Source organism: Cervus elaphus, chromosome 20 (assembly GCF_910594005.1).
Source record: "Cervus elaphus chromosome 20, mCerEla1.1, whole genome shotgun sequence".
Taxonomy (NCBI): Eukaryota; Metazoa; Chordata; class Mammalia; order Artiodactyla; family Cervidae; genus Cervus; species Cervus elaphus.
In genome coordinates, this window is record NC_057834.1 from 106,841,602 (window position 1) to 106,864,082 (window position 22,481).

The window sequence follows — 22,481 nt, forward strand, 5'->3', positions numbered from 1 at the left end:
GATTTCTGGTTACCTGGAGCTGGCATTGGAAGGGAGGCAGGAATGGGTATTTTTGGGGGAGGATGAAAATGTTCCAGAATTAGATAGCAATGATGGTTGCACAATTTCTGTGACTACACTAAAAAGTACCAGACTGCCCATTTGTAAATGCATGAATTATATCTCAGTAATAAAGAGTAGGATTTTAAGTAATTAATAACTAAAACTGTTGCCACAAAAAGGAAAAGAAGACCATAAAAATACCAGATAAGTCAAATAACCAGAAGTAAACACAGCAGTAAAATACCAAAATAAAAGTTGGGTCAAGAGGAACCTCTAAAACGTGTATTTCAACTCTAGCTTACACTGTCCTGCAATTGACAGATCATCTCCTACTTTCTTCCACTGCTGGGAATTTGAAAACTATGTATTAAAAAGGGTTTCTAGAGTTTAAGAAAGGAAATTCCTGTCCATTAACTAACAGTCATTTAAAAATGATACCAAAGAGTTTAAGGATAGAAAAATAAGTTCTACCCAATAAAGGCCATATTACAAAGAACCAGAATATGTTATTCAGCTAAAAGTGAAATTTTATTTCTGGTAAATTTTTAAACTGGCATAGTAGCAATAACAGCATGATTTGGAAAGTATAAGCAGATGAGAAGAGGTATTTTCAAGCTCTATGATTCATAAAATGAAAATAAAGACAGAAAATTATGAAAAGAAGAATTCAAAAAAAAAAAAAAAAAGAAAAGAAGAATTCACATTTCTAATATTAAGTATGGGTTGTCAATTGATAAAAACAAATTTACCTATATTCCACTGGCATAATCTCGGCAGCAAGATTCTCATAACTTTTTGTAACAGATGCATCTAAACAATATCAGCAACAAAAAAATAGATTAACATCTCATTACATCTACCATTAAAAAACCTTTTCTAAATGCAACAAAATCCACCTGCTTGGTTTAGGTGATCCTGTTGTACTTGTGAACATCGGAGCTCTTCATTTGTTTCTTTCAGAGTGTCACGCTGTTCTATTAGTCTCTAAAAAAGAATTATTTATATAAGCAAAATATTTAATTCTGTCCAAAGGCAATGTACTTTATAATTAAGATCATTTATCTTAATATGTTAATTTGATAATTGTTCCCTACTTAGTTAAAAATGACAATGTTTTAGTTTTAATGCTAAGGGGTAACTTTCTCTTGTGTAAATCACATAAATAACAAGATTTTATACAACACAAAGCTTGTGATTTTCCCAGTAGATAGCTTACCTTTGAGCCAAATGAATGTAATTACACAACAGAGTACAAAAATGTAACTGTAGAGTAATAAAAGCTCGTGGACTTTGGAGGCAAACACAGCATGGCGTGAATTCAGTTTTACTATTTTCAGTTGTATTATTTAAGGCAAGCTACTGACTCTTTGCCTTTAGATCTTTATCATCAAAACAGGGACACTGATTCATAAGCCCCTGAAAGGTGTTCTGAGTAGTGAATGAGAAGTTTGTCTAATATCTAGAACACAGTCTGGTGTGTAAGAGACGCAAGAGACTTGTTATTTCCTTCAATTACTGTAAACAGCATACTGGAAGTATGAATCTGTGGAAAAACACTATCTCCCAGGGATAGTATGCTAGGACTTCATGTCATTAGCTATTTTACTTTACTGGACTGGATGCCGGACTAGATAAAGCACAAACTGGAATCAAGATTGCCATGAGAAATATTAATAACTTCAGATATGCAGATGACACTAACGTTGTGGCAGAAAACGAAGAGGAACTAAAGAGCCTCTTCATGAAGGTGAAAGGGGAGAGTGAAAAAGCTGGCTTAAAATTCTACATTCAAAGGGCGAAGATTCTGGCATCCAGTCCCATCACTTCATGCAAATAGATGGGGGAATAATGGAAACAAGGACAGACTTTATCTTCTCAGGCTCCAAAATCACTGCAGATGGTGACTGCAGCCATTAAAACTAAAAGATGCTTGCTCCCTGGAAGAAAAGCTATAACAAACCTAAACAGCATATTAAAAAGCAGAGACCAAGGCTTCCCCAAAGGAGGGACTTTGGTGAATGGTGTGTACATCCCTGACCTGTCTGAAGATGTATCTGCTGCCTTGGAGGATATGCAAAATCAAGTGAAAGCCATGTCTAATGAACTGTTGTTATAGTAATCTTGATCATACTGCTTTGTGGGCCCTGCTTCCTACAATGCCTTGTGAATTTTGTAACCCAGAGGTTGACAGCATTCTCTCATGTGGGTGGCAGGAGGGCTAAGGTACAATATCTCAATAAATGATGCTCGTTATGGAAACTAAGAGCATCAAGAGGGGGGAATGAAGAAGGAATTCATAGGGCCTGGACTCCATCTCAGGCCTGTCTGTGCTGATCGTGCGCGGCCACCTCTCCAGTGGACTCTGAACTCTGTGCTTAGTGCCTGTGGGAATGACAATGGAAGGATAAGACCCCCCTCTGGGCAGGGGAATCTTGAAGCAGAGAAAACAGACACTAATCACCCCTGTCTCCGGACACTATCTATCAGAATGTAAGCACAGGCTTATCAGTTATTAACTACTTGGAATGTAACTGTGGGCTTATTGATTATTGACTGTTTGAACACATAACACGTGAATGATGGGGTTACTGTAGTTGTATTTACCCTTCCTTTGTTTATGTAAGTCTCAAGGGAATTGGGGTAGTGGGTTTGGTAGTATAAAAGATTTTCACAAATGCTGGTCGGGGTCCTTGGCTAAGAGGAGACTCTGCCTTGGGCCCGCCGGTGTAATAAACTGCACTCCACTAAAAAAAAATAAATAAATAAAAAAATAAAAAGCAGAGACATTATTTTACTGACAAAGGTCCATATAGTCACAGCTATGGTTTTTCCAGAGGTCATGTATGGTTTTGACAGTTGGACGATAAAGAAAGTTGAGTGCCGAAGAATTGATGCTTTTGAACTGCAGTGTTGGAGAAAACTCTTGAGAGTCCCTTGGACTGGAAGGAGATCAAACCAGTCAATCCTAAAGGAAATCAGGTCGGAATATTCATTGGAAGGACTGATGCCGAAGCTGAAGCTCCAATACTATGATGTGAAGAACTGACTCACTGGAAAAGACCCGGATCCTGGGAAATAATGAAGGCAGGAGGAGAAGGGGACAACAGAGGATGAGATGGTTGGATGGCATCACTGATTCGATGGACGTAAGTTTGAGCAAGCTTCAGGAGTTGGTGACGGACAGGGAAGCCTGGTGTGCTACAGTGCATGGGGTCGCTAAAAGGTGTACACGACCAAGCCACTGAACTGAACTCATTTTATTTTACAGCTGACAGTCAATGACAAATTTCTACACTCTGGAAAAAAGGCTCAGGTTTAAATGATTTTTCCAGAACCTGAAAAGTAACATAAAATTGTATTTTAAATTTTAAATGTTACTATATTTCAGATCAATAAATAAAACCCTATTAGGTCCATTATGTGGCTCAAATCAACAGTAAATTGGTAACTGATTCCAAGGGTCCTTAGGCCAGCGTGTACAGATGCTCTAGGGATCTCTGAACACGGTAAATTATAACTACAGTCAGGCATCAGGACCCCTGTAAATCTGTTCCTTCATAAATGCAATGTGAACACTAGCAATTTGTCAAAATCAACTTTTCAAAAAGTATGAAGATTAATCAAAGGTCTGCCATATCTGAGGAACACTTATTAAAGAAAATGTGCTAAACCTCAGAACATGAGCTTTTTGTTCTTTTAACTATCCTGATTACTATCGCCCTCTCCCCAACCCTGGAGTAGCCTTGAGTAGCTTTGAAAAGCAGAGGTTACCACCACCTGGAGGGGCTGACTAGCTATGAAACTCTTCTTAAAAAGCCCCATGCTTCGAAAACTATCACTATTTGATGTGTCCGGCAGCACCTTGGAGAAATCCCAATCATGCTTTTCATTATTTGAGCTAATTTGGTGCTTGCTGTGCAGGAAAATATTCCTTAGGCATCTGTAAAAACAATCATCAGCAACTGCTTTCATTATAGCTGCTGAAGGCATGATGCCAGTTAAGGCAAACAAGACTCTTGCCAAAAATTTACCAGGAAGAGCTGAGAAACATGATATCCATAGAAGAGGTTAAAAGTCCTGATATATGGAGATCCAGGAGATCAGCTATGCACAGAGCTGTGCGCATGCCCAGAAATACCCCGAGAGGACCCCAATGTCTCAGCTCTGGAAAAACTTGAAGCATAAAGGCAAAGGCAGAGTTGTAAACTTTCTAAGAATTGAAGATATTTTCCAAAATAAATACACATTGAGTCCTTTGGCAAAGATTGGGAGATCTATGGAAACAGCTGACAAATCATTAACTGATCACAATGGTTACTGAGCAGAGAATTTAGTGGCTGAACATTACAAAGAAAAAAAACTTTATGGAATTAGTCCAAAAGAGTCACTAAAAAACCAGCAAAAAACAAAAACCCTGAGGTTGGGGGAAAATCTGATTTCCAGAGTTGAAACACATTATTATTTTTCAACAACAACAACAACAACAAAAAAAAAAATGCAAAGAAATAGAGAAATTCCTATACAGGGAAAAAAAAAACAAAAGTTAACAGAAAGAGTCAATGAGATAACACTAGTGGGTGGACATACTAGACAAAGACTTTAAGTGTGGTAAAACCAAAAATGCAGGAACATTTTCTCAACATATGTCAAGGCTGTATATTGGCACTGTGCTTATTTAACTTATATGCAGAGTACATCATGAGAAACATTGGGCTGGTAGAAGCACAAGCTGGAATCAAGATTGCCAGGAGAAATATCAATAACCTCATGACAAATATGCAGATGATACCACCCTCATGACAGAAAGTGAAGAAGAACTAAAGAGCCTCTTGATGAAAGTGAAAGAAGAGAGTGAAAAAGTTGGCTTAAAACTCAACATTCAGAAAACTAAAATCATGGCATCCAGTCCCATCACTTCATGGCAAATAGACTGGGAAACAGTGGAAACAGTGGCTCACTTTATTTTTTTGGGCTCCAAAATCACTGCAGATGGTGATTGCAGCCGTGAAATTGACACTTACACCTTGGAAGGAAAGTTATGACCAACCTAGATAGCATATTAAAAAGCAGAGACATTACTTTGCCAACAAAGGTCTGTCTAGTCAAGGCTGTGGTTTTTCCAGTGGTCATGTATGGATGTGAGAGTTGGACTAAAAAGAAAGCTGAGTGCTGAAGAATTGATGCTTTTGAGCTGTGGTGTTGGAGAAGACTCTTGAGAGTCCCTTGGACTGCAAGGAGATCCAAGCAGTCCATCCTAAAGGAGATCAGTCCTGGGTGTTCATTGGAAGGACTGATGTTGAAGCTGAAATTCCAATACAGTAAGAGACAAGAACTATGTGTCATACCACTGGCCCAGAAATAGCAGTTGACAAAATACAGAACTCTTTCAGGATAAAAACATGAAACAAATTAGGAATTAAAACTTCTTTAACCTGACAGAAGGAATCTACAAATAAAATCCACAACTAATAAGACACATAATGGTAAAAGAATGAATGCTTTCTTCCTAATATTGGAAACAAGAGAAAGATACTCTCACCTTGCCATTTCTATTAAACAAAGTACTGAAGGTTCTAGCCAGGATAATTTGACAAGAAATAAAAGACATTCAGAATGCAAAAGAATAAATAAAACTATCCATATTTACAAATGTCCTGATTTTGTATATAAAAATACTAATTCACTAAAAACTATTAGAAATATTAAGGGAATCCAACAAGGATGTAAGTAAAACACAAGACCAATGTCCAAAAGTAAATTGTATTTCTATAGTTAGCACTGACAGAAAGAATAAAACACTCATGAGTAGTTCTATAAGGTGCAAATCTTACAAAATGAAAACTACAAAACATTGTTGAAAAAAACTAAAGACATAAATATATGGAATGTTATGCCATATTAATAGATCAGAAAACATAATGCTATTAAGGTGGCCAGGTTTCCAAACTGATCAACAGATTCAGGAAATTCCTATCAATATTTCAATCTGGCTATTTTGCAGAAACTAATCTGACCCTTAGGTTTATATGAAATGCTAGAGACCCAGAATAACCAAAACAATAGCTTTCCAAAGAAAAAGTCAGAGAACTTATTTCAAATGAGTATATTTTCCAATTTCAAAACTTAATACAAAGCTGCAGTAATCATTACAGTGTGGTATTACCATAAAGTTAGACATATATATCAGTGACCATTCAAAATCCGGAAATAAACTCTAACATTTGTGGCCAAATGATTTCTTTTTACTTTAAGAAAATTAATAGGCTTTAAAAAAAAAAAAAAACCTGAACAGAAAATACAAAGTTCCCATCATCCCCTCACCCAACTCCCCAGTTTCCCTTATTATTAACATCTTGCATTAGTGTGGTTACTTGTAAGAAGTGATAAGCCAAAAGTGATACACTGTTATTAACTGAAGGACATAGTCTACATTAGGGTACATTCTTTGTTTCACTTTTATGAGTTTTGACAAAGGTATAATATAGCCATCATTACAGGACCATGTCAACTGATTTTTTTTTTTCTATTTATTTTTTTTATTAGTTGGAGGCTAATTACTTCACAACATTTCAGTGGGTTTTGTCATACATTGATATGAATCAGCCATAGATTTACACGTATTCCTAACAAGAGTATCAAGAATATTCAGTGGGGGAAAGAACAGTCATATCAACAAATGGTGCTGGGACAAATGAATATCTAAACACAAAGGAAGAAAGTTAGAAACCTATCTCACACCACATAAAAATGAATTCAATATCGATCACAGAGTAAATACAAGAGCTAAAAATATAAAACTCCTAAAAGAAAACAGAGGAATAAACCTTTATAACCTTAAGGTTACCCAATGGTGTCATAGAAACACCACCAAAAAAACACAAAAGAAGAAGCAGATAACTTTGTTTTCATGAAATAAAAAACTATTCTGCTGCTATACATACACACACACACACACACACACACCATTTAAAAATTGCAAAGATGACTCACAGAATAGGAGAAAATATTTGCAAACCATGTATCTGACAAGAGATTTGTATCTAGAATATATAAAGAACTCTTAGAACTCAAAAATAAAAAAGTAAGCAATAAACAAAGCATGGTCTAAAGAATTTGAAGAGGCACTTCTCAAAGAAATAAAATCAGAAATGGTCAGTAAGTTCATGAAAAGATGTTCAACATCATTTGTCATTAGGGAAACATAAATCAAAACCACAATGATATACTACTTCATACCTATTAGGATAGCCAAAATTAAAATTCAGTATGATTTGACAAGAATTGGGAGAAATTGGAATCTTTTACAAACTGCTGGCGAGAATGAAAAATGGTTCATTCACTTTAGAAAAGTCTGGTAATTCTTAAAAAAGTTAAACACCTACCATATGACCCAGCAATACCATTCCTCAACACATATTCAAGAAATGAAGACATGTGTCCACATAAAAACTTGTACATAAATGTTCAGAGCCCCATTATTCATTTAATAGGCAAAATGTGGAAACAACCCAACTGGACTTTGTTTCCACTGATGAACAGATAAATAAAATGTGGTATATCCATATAATGGATTACTACTCAGCGATAAAAATGAATGAAGTACTGATACATGCTACAACACTGATAAACCTTGAAAGTATTATGCTAAATGATGGAACCCAGTCACAAAAACCGCAAAGGGTATGGTTATATATTCTGGACAGATGAGGCAAATTCATAGACAGCAAGTAGATTAATGGTTGCTAAGGCTGGGGAAAGAGGGACCAGATGCAGAATAGCTGCTATCAGGCACAGGGTCTCCTTGGAGTGATGATAGAATTCTAAAACGATGATGGTTTCCAACACTGAATACACTGAACACCACTGAACCATAGCCTTAAATAGGTGAAACGTATAGTATATAAATTATAACCTAATAACGTTTTCAAAAATTGCATCTGTGGTCCTTGCTTTCAAGGAGTTGACAGTCCAGAACTGGAACACATGCACTGAGACATGACTTCATCTTACCATATCAAGAAAACTTACAAAACTGCATAAAGATTTTCTACAAGACTTTCTTTTACATCACTAATTTCAATTTGGAGAAAGAAGAACTGGTTACATCATTTCCATTCTTAAAACAGCGAGGGTAATATTAAAACTAAAACAGGACATACATATTACACATCAATTATATTTATGTTTACCTCTTTTTCCTTAAGTAAAGCTTCGTGTTTTTCTTCAAGCCGCTTCATTTCAAATGCTAGTGTGTCCGCCCTTTTGGATTCAGAGGAAAGTTTAACATGAAGATCCTGAACCTTTTATCAGAAACAAAAGTAGAAAATAAGAGTATATAATATTGATAGCATTTCAGAGATCAATAAATGAAAAACTGAAAATAAAATTTATAGTAAGATTATAGTCTAATTCTAAATATTCGTGGAAATGGCATGTAAATAAAAAAATTAACATGTTTTAAAATACACAAATAATAATTTAGAAAAAAAAATATCAGTCTTCTACTGTTTCTCTAGGGTGTTTGATAAATAGCAAAAGAGAACATTTTAGGTTATAAGTCCAATCTCTAGGTATTTATCCCTGGTTATCAGAAATGTTACTGAAACAATAAAATATTCCAATAGTATACAAGCTCAGAAGCTAATAAAAATACCACAAGGGAAGCCCAATAATACTGGAGTGGGTACTTTATTCTTTCTCCAGCAGATCTTCCCAACCCAGGAATCAAACTGGGGTCTCCTGCATTGCAGACAGATTCTTTACCAACTGAGCTATCAGGGAAGTCAAAAAGACCTAGAAAACACAAATTCAATGATCAACTCTTGAATTAAAATTACAGACAGAAGATACTTGTGATAATAAGGACACAACTGACTACAAATAGTGTTTATTTGGGGCTTTCTGGGTAGCTCAGCGGGTAAAGAATCCACCTGAAATGCAGGAGACTCCAGTTTGATTCCTGGGTTGGGAAGTTTCCCTGGAGAAGGAATAGACTACCCCCTCCAGTATTTCTGGGCTTCCCTGGTGGGTCAGATGGCAAAGAATCCACCTGCAATGTGTGAGACATGGGTTCTATTCCTGAGTTGGGAAGATTACCCTGGAGGAGGGCATAGCAACCCACTCCAGTATTCTTGCCTGGAGAATCCCAATGGACAGAGGAGCCTGGCGGGCTACACAGTCCATGGGGTCGCAAAGAGTCAGACACGACTGAGTGACTAAGCACAGCACAGCGTTCAGTCACCACTACATCCTTCTAAAGGAGTGAAAGGTACACTCTTTCAATTTTATTGATTTAAAAAATTTAGATATTTTCTTACCTGTCTCTTGTATGTTTCTAATTGTGTGCGTGCAGCATTTGCCTTCTTTAATTCCTCTTCTAAGCTGACTGTATTATGCATGTACATCATGTTTGTTTCCTGTAAAGTTTTCACCTGCTTGCGAAGGTCATTCAGATCTTGTAGCTTCTGACGATATATCTCAACTGTAGACTCCAGTTTATTTGCTTTATCAGAGGTAGCTCTATAATAACAAAGATTAAACATTACTGTGTAAAAACAAGTAAATGCACATAACAGTGTTATTCTGGCTGTAAAACGAGTCTTCCAAATGAACTATCAACTGGTTAAAAAAAATGAGGGGGACAGAGACAAGAAATCATTAGCTTTGTGAGAAATCTTGAAACGGCCTCAGAAAGTTCAACCCTTCTGTTATAAAGTCATCAAAATAAAATGCTCGAAATCTGACACACTGTATTATCAAACTATTCTACAAATCACAACAATGTACAAAAAAAGAATGGTTTTATAAATACAGCTGAACAATTCTGAGCTGCCTGTAAGCTTACAGGCCAGTTGTGCTCTGTGTATAATATCTAATGCAGTTTAAGTATTTGATATATTCAGGAAGCTGACTGAATTTATAATTTGTTTGGCAAAGCACTTCCCTTTAGAGTTGTGCACACCTGACAAACAGGATGGAGAAAAAATAAACAAACAGAATCACTTCAATATCACATGACGGTTAAAATTAATGCTTATAAAGATTTTGTTTTAAATGAACATTAAAAACTGTGTAAGAAAATGGCTAATTAAGAAAAATTAACAAAATAAAAAAATCATTTAAACAGATTCTTTGCTTAACATTTCACAGGCAAAGCTCATTATAAACTCTGTACTGTCAAAGAAAATAAGAGAACCTGGGATAACCTTGAAATAAATGTTAGGATTCTTGTCTATAGTTTATCAAATGTCAAAATATGGTTTGTGAGAATACATTTCTTACACAAAAATTTCACAAGATGTACTAATAAATACAAGAAGGTCAAGTCAAATGTATCTAAAAATAACTCAGCTTACAAATTTTTAAGAAAAAGGTATCGTTTTCTTTAATCAGAAATAAGAAAAAGGTTTATGGTTCTAATACGAAAATCTCTCCTAACAGGAATCAAATATTATCCTGAAACTTCACATAACTATCAACAAACATACAAGAAGTAAAGACTAGGAATTTGGGTAAAAACTGATCAATACTTGATACACAGGTATAACTGTAAGATTCCTTAATTAAAATACAGAATACCAAAATGAGAAGTGACACAATTATATTTAGACATGCCATACCTAAGAACATCTATTTCATCTTTCAGGGCTCTTGTTTCCTCAGCAAGACTAGTCAATTCATCATTCCTATGTTGAAATTCAATTAATTGCTTTTCAAGTTCTTCACAGTGAACACGGTAATCATCTTTTGCAGCTTCAAGCCTTGCATAAAAAAAACAAGTATTTATAATGTAATTTCCATTATTTGTTTTTTTACTGAGACATGAGCTTAGCAAAACTTACTTCTAAAATGTTCCTTTGATTCCACATCCAAAAAAAGAAAAACTAAAGGAGTAAGTCACTTTCTAGTCCTTAGTTTTAAAACAATAGCTTAAAAAAAAAAGTTGGAGAAGTCATACTTTCCAATTTACTACAAAGCTACAGTAATCATGATAGTATCATACTACCATAAAGCTAGACTATAGATCAATGACAATTAGAAGTCCAAAAGTAAACTCTTAACATTTATGGTCAAATGATTTTTTTTACTTAAAAAAATTAATAGACTTTTTTTTCAGAAAAACTGAACAGAAAGTACAAAGTTCCCATATATTCTCTCATGGTCATCTCATTCCCTAGTTTCCCTTATTATTAACATCTTTCATTAGTGTGGTTACTTCTAAGAACGATAAGCCAGTGATGTTCTGAATTTTCATTATCACTCTGAAACACTGAGCCTGGTTCTCTAGTTCAAACAGAAATTTTAATTTCAAGAGAAAAAGAGAAACCATGTAAAGTTACCCAAAAATGTACATAGCATGCAAAGTGGTGAAATAGGAACTCTAAGTATAGACTGTGATAAAGAATAAATAGTTTGAACCCAAGAGCAACAACAAAAACTAAAATGACTATATAGTGATAAAAATATTAAAAAATTACTTGATCAGCTGACAATAACGCAGAAAAGAAAAATAAACACAAGAACAGATATGACAAATGAAAAATAGCAAACTGATAGACCCTAAGCACAACCATATCAAAAATTATGTAAAGGGCAAAAGGACTAAATACACCAATTAAAAAGGCAGAGACTATCAGACTGGATAAGAAAGCAAGGCTCAAATATATACTAGTTAGAAGAAACATTTTAAATATAAAGACACAATAAGTTAAAAGTAAAAAAAAGAAACTAAGTATCATGCAAATAATAAGCAAAGAAAACTGGGGTATTTATATTAACATCAAAAAAATGGTTTAACACAAAAAGTATTACCAAAGGTATAGATATTTCACAATTATAACAGGGTCAATCCATCAGAAAGACATATCAAAAAATTAAATATAACTAAAAATAAAATTTTAAAAGAGATGAAGCAAAAACTGACAAGATCTGAGATCTACAAATCCATAATTATTGTCAAGAATGTTAACATCAGTCTCCCAATAAATGAAAGAACTAACCAAAAATGTCAAATACAGAAGAAATCTGAATAACCCTACTAATCAGCTTGATATAATAAATATTTGTGAAACATATCAGTAAAAAATTACAGAATACACATCCTTTGCAAGTACACATGGAATATTCACTGCAATAACACATGTGATGATCACAATAGGTATCATAAATATTAAAAAGAATGAAGTCTTATGGACTATATTCTCTAACCACAAGGAAATTAAATTAGGAATCAGTCACAATGAGAAGTTTGGAGAAAAGCCTTAAATATTTGGAAATTAAAAAATACATTTCTAAATGATTCCTGAGTCAGAGAAGAAATCAGAGAGGAAATTAGAAAATATTTTGAACTGAATAATAACAGAAATGCAATCAATCAAATTAGGGACACAGCTAAACCAGTGCTTACAGAGAAATTTACAGTTTTAAAGGCTTATAATAGAAATAAAAAAATGCTTAAAATCAATCATCTAACTTTAGGAGGCTAGAAAAAGAAGAGCAAATCAAATCCAAAGTAAGTAAAAGGAAAGGGATAAAGAACAGAGATCTAAAACTCACACTATGGGAAACTAATAAAGGCTGTTGGGATTAATAAAGGGTGTAAGATTAATAAAATTGATGAACCTCTAGCAAGGGTGACCAAGAAAAATGAAAGAAAACACAAATTACCAACATCAAGAATGAAAAAGGAAACACCACTACAGCTCCTACAATCATTAAAGGGACCATAAATAGAATATTATGAAAAACTTCATGTCAATAAATTAAACAACTTAAATCAAATAAATATATACCTTGAAAAAAACAATTTAGGAAATTGACATAATATGAAACAGAAAATCTGAAAAGCCTATGACCATTAAAGAAATTACATGTGTCATTAAAAGCCCTTTCACAAAGAAAACCACAGATCCAATTGTTTTACTGATTAATTCTATCAAATATTGAAGGAAGAAATAATGTCATTCTTACATAAACTCTTTCAGAAAATAGAGGAGGAGAGAGTATTTCCCAATTATTCTATGGGACTAGTGGAACTCTGATAACAAAACCTGAAAGACATTACAAGAGAAAAAAGTTATAGACCAATATCTATTATAAAGACAAGACACAAAAATACTTTCAAAATATCAACAAATCAAATCCAGTCATATGTGTATAAGATAAGAAAATATGACCAAGGTGGTTTTTCTCTGGAATACAAATTTTTTTAACATTCAAAACTTAATCGTATTAAGAGTAAAAAAGAAAAACCAAACCATCTTTTTTCAAGATGCACAGAAGTCCTAAGACAAAAATCAACATTGATAAATGATAAAAACTCTTAGCAAGGCAGAAATAAAGGAGAATTCTTTCAATCTGATAAAAAGCCAATTTAAAAACTCTACAGCAGGCTTCCCTGCTGGCTGAGTGGTAAAGAATCTGCCTGCCAATGCAGGGGACACAAGTTTGATTCCTGATCCAGGAAGATCCTACATGCAGCAGAGCAACTAAGCCCGTATGCCATGACTGTCGGACCTGTGCTTTAAAGCCCACGTGCCACAACTCCTGGTCCATGCACCTAACTCCCGTGCTCTGAAACAAGACACCGCAGTGAGAAGCTGGCACACAACTAGAGAGTATCCGCCACTCTCCATGACTACAACTAGAGAGTACTGCCAACTCTCCACAACTAGAGAGAGCCCACACAATAACACAGACCCAGCATCGCCAAAAATAGACAAATAAATATCAAGATCATGTCATATGGGCTAAAGACAGACAAATTGATCAGCAGGAAGGAACTGAGTTCAGAAAATGACCCACATTTTATGGCTATATCATTTTTCACAAAGGTGCCAAAGCAATTTGATGGAATAAAATAAAAATCTTTTCACCTGATGATACTGGAACAACTGGATACACATAAGGGAAATAAAAGTCAAGTCTGACACCCACATATTATACTATTTTCAAAAAAAATCAATTCAAGATGGATCACAGACCTAACTGTGAAAGATAAAACTATAAAGGTTCTAGAAGAAAATACTAGAGTATTTTCATGACTAGGGGGTAGACAGATTTCTTGGACAGTACATGAAAAGCACTAATCTTAAAAATATTGATAAATCAGGCTTCATCAAAGAACTTTAATTCTTGATAGATATCATTTGAAAAATGAAGTGGCAAGCTACAGAAAAGATGAAATATTATTACATGCATATCTGACAAAGATTCTATAACCAGAATATATATTTTTTAAACTCTTACAACTCAGTAATAAAGACAAACAACCCAATTTAAAAATAGGCTAACAGTGTAGAGAGACAATTCACACAGTAAAATATAGCACAAATAAGCACATGAAAAGGTGCTTACCATTATCATTAGTTATAAGGAAAATGCATCTTAAAGCCACAATTCAACACTCTTAACCCATTCCCTGGAATAACTAAAATGAAGACTGATAAAGCCAACTTACGTTATATAGGCAGAGTAACTAGAGCAACCAGCAGCAAGCACTCCTGGTGGGAATGCAAAACAATACGACCACTTTGGGAAATGGTTTGCTGGTATCTTTTAAATATAACACAAACAAAATGTGTGACTCAGCAATGCCACTCTATGTAATTGCCAATGAGAAATGAAAAAATATGTTCACAAAAGTTTTATATTCCAATGTTCATATCCATTTTATTTATATAAGCCAAAATCTGGAAACTCAAATGTCCATCTAAAGGAAAATGAATAAGCAAAATGTGTTACAATGTGCAATAATTCCATTTAGCAGAATACTACTCAGTAATTTTAAAAAAATGAACTGATATATTCAGCAACATCGGTAGATTTCACAAATATGCTGAGCAAAAGAAGCCAGTCACCAAAGAATTAATGTTACGATTTCTAAGAAGTTCTAGATGAGAGAAAAGACATCTATAGTGGAAAATAATTGGAAGAGTCTCTGGGACATAGGGGTTATCTGGGAAGGGACATAGGGGAACTTTCTGTAGTGACAGAAATGATTTATCAAATGATAAAAACGTGAGTTACACAAATGTATGCTTTTAATAAAAGATGCCAAACAGTGCTATTCACTCAACTCACAGTATGTAAACATTATCATAAAAAAAGAATTGTAAACATACTGAAGTGTAGCATTAGTTTGCACTGTAGCATTACCTTTTTATAGAAGGCATGGATTAGCAATTCTTACTTCAAATGTGTTTTGGGATTGAGTAAATGAATAAATTTGCTGAGGAAAATGGAAGTCAGAAATTGAGAAAATGGTTTCTCAATGTTGGCGAAGGGAGTTACAATATGGAAATGCAGAAAATCAGAATGTACCCTAAAGTCACTGGACTGAAATGGAAGATGATAATATGAATTCACTGTTCATAATTATAGCTATGAAAATAGATAGATAGATGCATAGACACATGTGTGCAAACATGGACTGGTATGAACCTGTACAAGTGTATTTTCCTAGCTCTGTACACCAAGGTGGCCCATAAGCAATGACAGAAAAACTCATCTAGACCATCCTTGGAAGAAAAGCCATGATCAACCTAGACAGCATATTAAAAAGCAGAGACATTACTTTGCCAACAAAGGTCCATCTAGTCAAAGCTATGGTTTTTCCAGTAGTCATGTATGGATGTGAGAGTTGGACCATAAAGAAGGCTGAGTGCCTAAGAACTGATGCTTTTGAACTGTAGTGTTGGAGAAAACTCTTGAGAGTTCCTTGGACTGCAAGGAGATCCAAGCAGTCCATCCTAAAGGAAATCTGTCCTGAATATTCATTGGAAGGACTGATTCTGAAGCTGAAACTCCCATACTTCAGCCACCTTATGTGAAGAACTGACTCACTGGAAAAGACCGAGGCAGGAGGAGAGGGGGATGACAGAGGATGAGATGGTTGAATAGCATCACCGACTCGATGGACATGAGTTTGAGTGAGCTCTGGGAGTTGGTGATGGACAGGGAAGCCTGGCATGCTGCAGTCAGTGGGGTTGCAAAGAGTCAGACACAGCTGAGTGACTAAACTGAATTGAAACCTTTGTTTTTAGCGGAGAATAAATCTAGACAGAAAAATTCATCTAGATCATAGATTTCTCTTTTTAGTGGAGAATTCTCCACTAAAAGGAATCAGGACTTCCTGGAGAAATGGCTGACTCTAGAGTTGAGGAAGAACAATTAGAGTCAGGAACATTTTGTTGTCCCAGAAAGAAGAAAATACTCAAAGAAGGATAGCAACATATTGTAAAGACACATGGCTAACTGAAAGGCTCCTCAGTCGTCAAATCTGGGACAATTTAAACATAAAAATAAATGATGATAGTAATGGAATTATAGTCCATTGAGTAAGAATCCATTTCTAAATGCAAAGCACGATCCTGGATTAGATTCTGAAACAAGAAAAAACTTAAGTTTTAAGGATACTCAGATAGCTGACAGAATCTGCATATGATCTGTAGATTAGATGATTTGTTTCAAAGATCAATCACTAATTTTGATCACTATGCTGTGGTTTGTAAGAGAATATTTTTGTTCTTAGGAAATACACACTGAAGTACATAGGGGTAAAGCAGTATGTCTCCAGTTTACTCTAAAATGGTTCAAAAAACAAAACATATATACACATGTGACTATGTAAAGAGACTGCTAAAACAAATTAATAGAACTGTAAAACAAATGTTGAATCTGAATGAGAGATATACAGAAGCTCCCTGTCCTATTCTTGCAACTTTTTTCAGTAAGTCTGAAATCATACCAAAATAAAGTAACAAAAAACCACATACAGTACAACTGGAGCGCCTATTTATCAGGGTCTTACACTGCAGGGCTCAGAGGTAAGCACACAAAAAGATAATGTTTATCAAAGGTTAGATGTACACTTTTTTTTCAAAAGAAGAAATATAAAAGTTGATATGAAAATCATCCTTTTAGGGTGAGGTTTATATTTTTTTTTCCACTTATTATCAAGTTCCCTCTCCTATGCAAAAATTCCTCTTCCCCAGGTTTCAGCAAACATTCTTTTAAATTCCTCGTGGACTTGCTTATGGCCTTCGTTTGGCCCTCATCACCCATTATTTTGAATTGTTTTGCTTTTTATATATGTATCCCACTTGCTTAACTGTATTGTTAGCCCTACAAGGACAGGAACCACTTATACTAGACAGTATTTTCATCCACTAAGTATTCTGAACATGTGTTGTAATGCTTAATCATCAGTTGTTGCTATTATGATTTTTAGCTACTTAGTTTAATAAAACTGTATAGAATGATTCCTATTAAAAATGCTACCTGAAGTTTTCTTCCTGTAATTGTTCTAGTTGCAACTGTGCATGAAAATATTTTTTTGCAACCATTGTATTTGGATCATCAAAAGATCCATCCAACTGGTCAAGTTTTTCATTCATCATCTCGTTCTCAGAAACCAGTGAATTCTTTTCATCTTGAAGTGCTGTCACCTAAAAAACAAAACACAAGCATAAGCATCAATAGCAAAGAAGAGTTTACAGTGGCGTTCTAGATTCTAAATCTGACCAAGCCATTAACTAGCCTGGTCAATCAGACTAGATAAATTCTTAAGGATTCTTCTAGCTCTGGAATTCTGGGTCTAGGAGGTTTGAATCAGAAGAAATAAAATTAATTAATACAGAGAAAAGAGAGTTAATACATACAAGGGAGAATATCTTCCAAACTTCATGCTTGCTTTAGGTCAGAGAAGATACTGTTTTTTAGTCTCTAAAATTTTATGCACTTATGTACTTCAAAAAAATAATTTGTTTCCCTTTTAGGTATAAATTTATTTTCAGGATGCTGTTACCTAGTAAACTGAGATACACACAAATATGCACAAAATTACCATTTTAGGTTCATAGTAGAAAATTATCAGATTCACATCATATCTTTAGGGGATAACCACATTATTTGGTTAGTCAATCAGCAGCAAAAAAACTGAACCCAACTGCACGCTGAAACTATTAGCTTAAGATTTAAAATGGATATAAACATATAACTTTAGAATGACATCAATACCGGCACTGGATAAATTTTTTATTTTATTTACATATTTATGTTAACAAGCATTATTTGCTCCCTTAGATCTACTTCTTTTTCATTTAAAAATATCTTTAAACATTTAGAGTAAGGCTGCAACCTTTTATAAGGCATGTTTCCTGAGTAACTCAGTCGGTAAAGCATCTGCCTGCAATGCGGGAGACCTGGGTTCAATTCCTGGGTCAGGAAGATCCCCTGGAGAAGGAAATGGCCCCCCACTCCAGTATTCTTGCTTGGAGAATTCCACGGACAGAGGAGCCTGGCGGGCTACAGTTCGTGGGATCCCAAGAGTTGGACATGACTTAGCACTATCTTTCTTTCTTTCTTTTTTTCTTTTGTAAGATCAGACATCTACATGGGATTTTACTAAGATTAGTTTGAAAAAGGCTGACTTATCATAACTTAGAATACATTCTAAGTTATTCGGCTTCCCTAGTGGCTCAGCTGGTAAAGGATCCGCCTGCAATGAGGGAGACCTTGGTTCGATCCCTGCATTGGGAAGATCCCCTGGAGAAGGGAACAGCTACCCACTTCAGTATTCTGGTCTGGAGAATTCCATGGACGTATAGTCAGTCCATAGGGTTGCAAAGAGTTGGACACGACTGAGCGACTTTCACTTTCACAACATATAACTGCATAAGTTTGCTATTTATAGTTTGAAAAGGTGTAATCAATGCAGTCTAGTTACGTGAATGGGATTACATATTGACACACTGAGCTATTAACAGGAAATTAAAATCAAGTTATAGGGACTTCCCTGGTGGTCAGGTGGCTAAGAATCACCTGTGAATGCAGGGGTCATGGGTTTGATTCCTCATCCAGGAAGATTCCACATGCCACGGGGCACCTAAGCCCAAGCACCACAATTACTGAGCCTGTACTCCACACAGCCTACCGCAATGAGAAGCCCTCTCACTGCAACAAAAAGCAACTCTTGATCACCAGAACAAGCGAAAGCCCATGCTCAGTAACAAAGACCTAGAGCAGCCAAAAATAAATAAATCTTTTTAAAAAAATCAAGTTATATTATATAGTCTTAAGTACAGTGTAGGCAAGTTACAAACGCTGTCCTCCAAATGAGTAACACAAAGTCTGAAAAACCATTCCCAGACAAACAGGAAACAGTTTCTCTTCCTAAATACAATGCATGCATCCACCCTTGTCATATAAGCAGTTTAGTGACTATTATCTGTCATGTAATACAATCCTGTATTGGGATACAAAAAAGAATGGAGGTTGCACCCTTTAAGATTCCCTACAGCAGAAATGTAAATAATTACAGGACGGAAAATGTGATGCTTTGATGAAATTATGCTATTGGGGGGGGGGGGGGCGAGAGAGAAGAATATCTCATATTAGCTTGAGGGTAGGGGCTGTTATGAGACTGGTAGAGTAGAAACGATACCTTGTCTTCAAACTGGATAAGAATCCCCTCAAGAAGGGAGAAGAGCAAGGGCAAACTTCATTTTCAGTATCTAGTGGGTAGCCAACCTTGTTCCTAACCATGTATTTCACATAGTGGTTCCAGAGCCACTCCAGATGAGTGACTTAGAATGTGCAGAGGTGGTTCTAGATATCTCTTAACAAGATGTCATGGTGATACTTTGTTTAGGTTCACTTTGTACCTGCCTCTGTCCCTTTCTGTTTCTCTAGTTTTTCTGTCTCTCTCTATGAGCTACTTAAAGTTCAAAAAGCTAAAAAAAAAATAATGCTCTTTTCTCACATCACTCAGATTTAATATTATCATATTAGCTTATTTAAAATCTAAGCTTATTAAAAAACTTAAAACATAAATTTCTATAGCTGGAGTCCTGTTTCACATATAATTTGCAGACACCTTTAGGTTTGAAGATCACTGCCTCAGTATATGTGACAATGCTGGGTAGGAGGATGTTTCTAACATACTGTAAGCAAGAATAACCAGCCTCTGTTACTGCAGTAAGTGAAGGAGAGCTACTGATGGCTGCCAGGTATTAGGATTAATGGTTGAGTAGCGTGGCTGACTTTATTTTTCTAGGCTCCAAAATCACTGCAGATGGTGATTGCAGCCATGAAATTAAAAGACGCTTACTCCTTGGAAGGAAAGTTATGACCAACCAAGATAGCATATTAAAAAGCAGAGACATTACTTTGCCAACAAAGGTCCGTCTGGTCAAAGCTATGGTTTTTCCAGTGGTCATGTATGGATGTGAGAGTTGGACTATAAAGAAAGCTGAGCACTGAAAAATTGATGCTTTTGAACTGTGGTGTTGCAGAAGGCTCTTGAGAGTCCCTTGGACTGCAAGGAGATCCAACCAGTCCATCCTAAAGGAGATCAGTCCTGGGTGTTCATTGGAAGGACTGATGCTGAAGCTGAAACTCCAATACTCTGGCCACCTCATGCGAAGAGTTGACTCATTGGAAAAGACCCTGATGCTGGGAGGGATTGGAGGCAGGAGGAGAAGGGGATGACAGAGGATGAGATGGCTGGATGGCATCACTGACTCGATGGACATGAGTTTGAGTAAACTCCGGAGTTGGTGATGGACAGGGAGGCCTGGCGTGCTGCGATTCATGGGGTTGCAAAGAGTCGGATGCGACTGAGCGACTGAACTGAACTGAACTGAAGGCAGAGGAAAGAGATGTTGATAAACTCATCCTAACTTGCCCCAAGGCCCCATAATCATTGGACCAAAACTATAAGATTACCTGAGTTTCTCAAACCTTACATCAAGTTTTCATGTGGGTTTTTTTCTTTTCTTTTAAAGTACACATAATCAGGTTTCCTCCTGACTTGGTCAGAATTTCAGTTGTTCCAGAGCCTGTAACCATAATTTGCACAGAATGCACATAGATCTTTATTTAAATGGGTTGTGCTTCACCACCAGATCTTTCACTACAGAGTTGTTGCATTTTTTATTCTGATTAAAACACGTTTGCTAACTGGATTGTGCAAACAAGCAGTTTTTTTTCAAGAAGGACTGATGAATTTGCATCTGCGCTCTTCTTCAGTTAACACAGTTAATGCTTCTTCAGTTAATGCTCTTCCTTGCCTCAGCATTTTGTGGATATCACGCCTCCATTTTCTGACATCAAAGTTGTAGGAGAGCCTGATTTTCTTATCTTTGTGAATGATTTAGCTTTTCTACATGTTACAGAGTTGTTTTGCCTTTATTCCTGAAATCTGAGAGCTTAACTAGGATGAGGTTTGATGTTAATTATTCACTGATTTGTTTCTAGCTGAAATTTCCTTTTAAATCTCACTTTGCTGTCTAACCACCTAGTCTACTCTACTGAAGTGTTCTTATGAAACTGTAATACTACATAAAGCAAAAGCTCTCTAAGCTTGAGTGCCTGTGTGCTAAGTTGCTTCAGTCATGGTCAACTCTTTGGGACCCTATAGACTGTAGCCTGCCAGGCTCCTCTGTTCATTGGATTCTCCACGCAAGAATACTGGAGTAGGTTGCCATGTCCTTCTCCAGGAGAACTTCCTGACCCAGGGTCAAACCCGTGCCTCCTGTGTCTCCTGCACTGGCAGGCAGAGTCTTTACCACTAAGCCACCTAGATAACCCTCTCTAAGCTCGGCTACTATCTTTTACATACGCTTATCTGTTTCTGCTTTTAGTCTGTAATGTTCACACAGATGTCATGCTTTTACTCTTTTCATCTAGTTCATGCTTTGCTGGCAGTCAAGATACCCTATTTGTTTTGGCAATGTTGAAGACTTCTTGGACATGCTCTCTAATGTACCCCATGGCCCAGTATGCTTTCCCCTCTAAGTTATAGCTGGGACTGTTTTTCCTCCACCACTCTATATAGCCTTGTGAATGGTGAGGGAAGGCAGTAGCTGCGGGGGCAGGGAAGAGCAGCTGAGCCAGTGGGCCCTCTTTTTTAATAACACATGGGCTAGGCTATCATTTCTGAGGTTTAAGTACCTCATACAAGCACAGTGAGAATGGTATTCCATTTCTGTGAAGAAATTCCTTTGGGCATCAGTGCTGCCCCAATTCAGTGTGTGGCCCTATACCCTTTGTTCATATCAGAAAGAGTCAGGCCCTTAGTTTCTTCTTGGCCATTATTTCCACTCATATCTAGTGCAAATAAAATGAAGAACTCAAAGAGTGAATTTCCTTCTGATTGAGATTACTGTGAGAAGTCACAAGATTTTTGTTGACTCCCCAGCAAGAGCAAGGAATGAAGAAAGAACAGGAGGTTCCTGCTCTGTAGCACCTCTGTCAATATCATATGCCTGCTTCTTTCCTTGATTACCAAGCTTTTTAATTAACTTTATTAGGTTAAGCCCTTGTGCTGTTTACCTGCCCTTGGTGAATTTCTTTGCCACCTATTTTTCTTTTTTGGTTCATTTGGTTGGGTATTGAAAAAAAATTCCCCCAAAATTTAAATGTCACTCTCCAGTTTT

At 36.0% G+C, this 22,481-nt stretch overlaps 1 protein-coding gene across 1 annotated transcript in view; it reads right to left on the minus strand.

Annotated features, from left to right (window-relative positions):
* The window catches only part of HOOK1 (hook microtubule tethering protein 1), a 64,812-nt gene that overhangs the window by 16,984 nt on the left and 25,347 nt on the right, over positions 1-22,481 (minus strand). The window contains exons 9-14 of the mRNA XM_043877913.1: positions 17,323-17,489; positions 10,662-10,802; positions 9,360-9,561; positions 8,232-8,342; positions 939-1,026; positions 792-852 (exon numbers count right to left, since the gene is read on the minus strand). Of these exons, the coding sequence (XP_043733848.1) occupies positions 792-852; positions 939-1,026; positions 8,232-8,342; positions 9,360-9,561; positions 10,662-10,802; positions 17,323-17,489 (770 nt within the window). The remainder of the gene's footprint in view (positions 1-791; positions 853-938; positions 1,027-8,231; positions 8,343-9,359; positions 9,562-10,661; positions 10,803-17,322; positions 17,490-22,481) is intronic.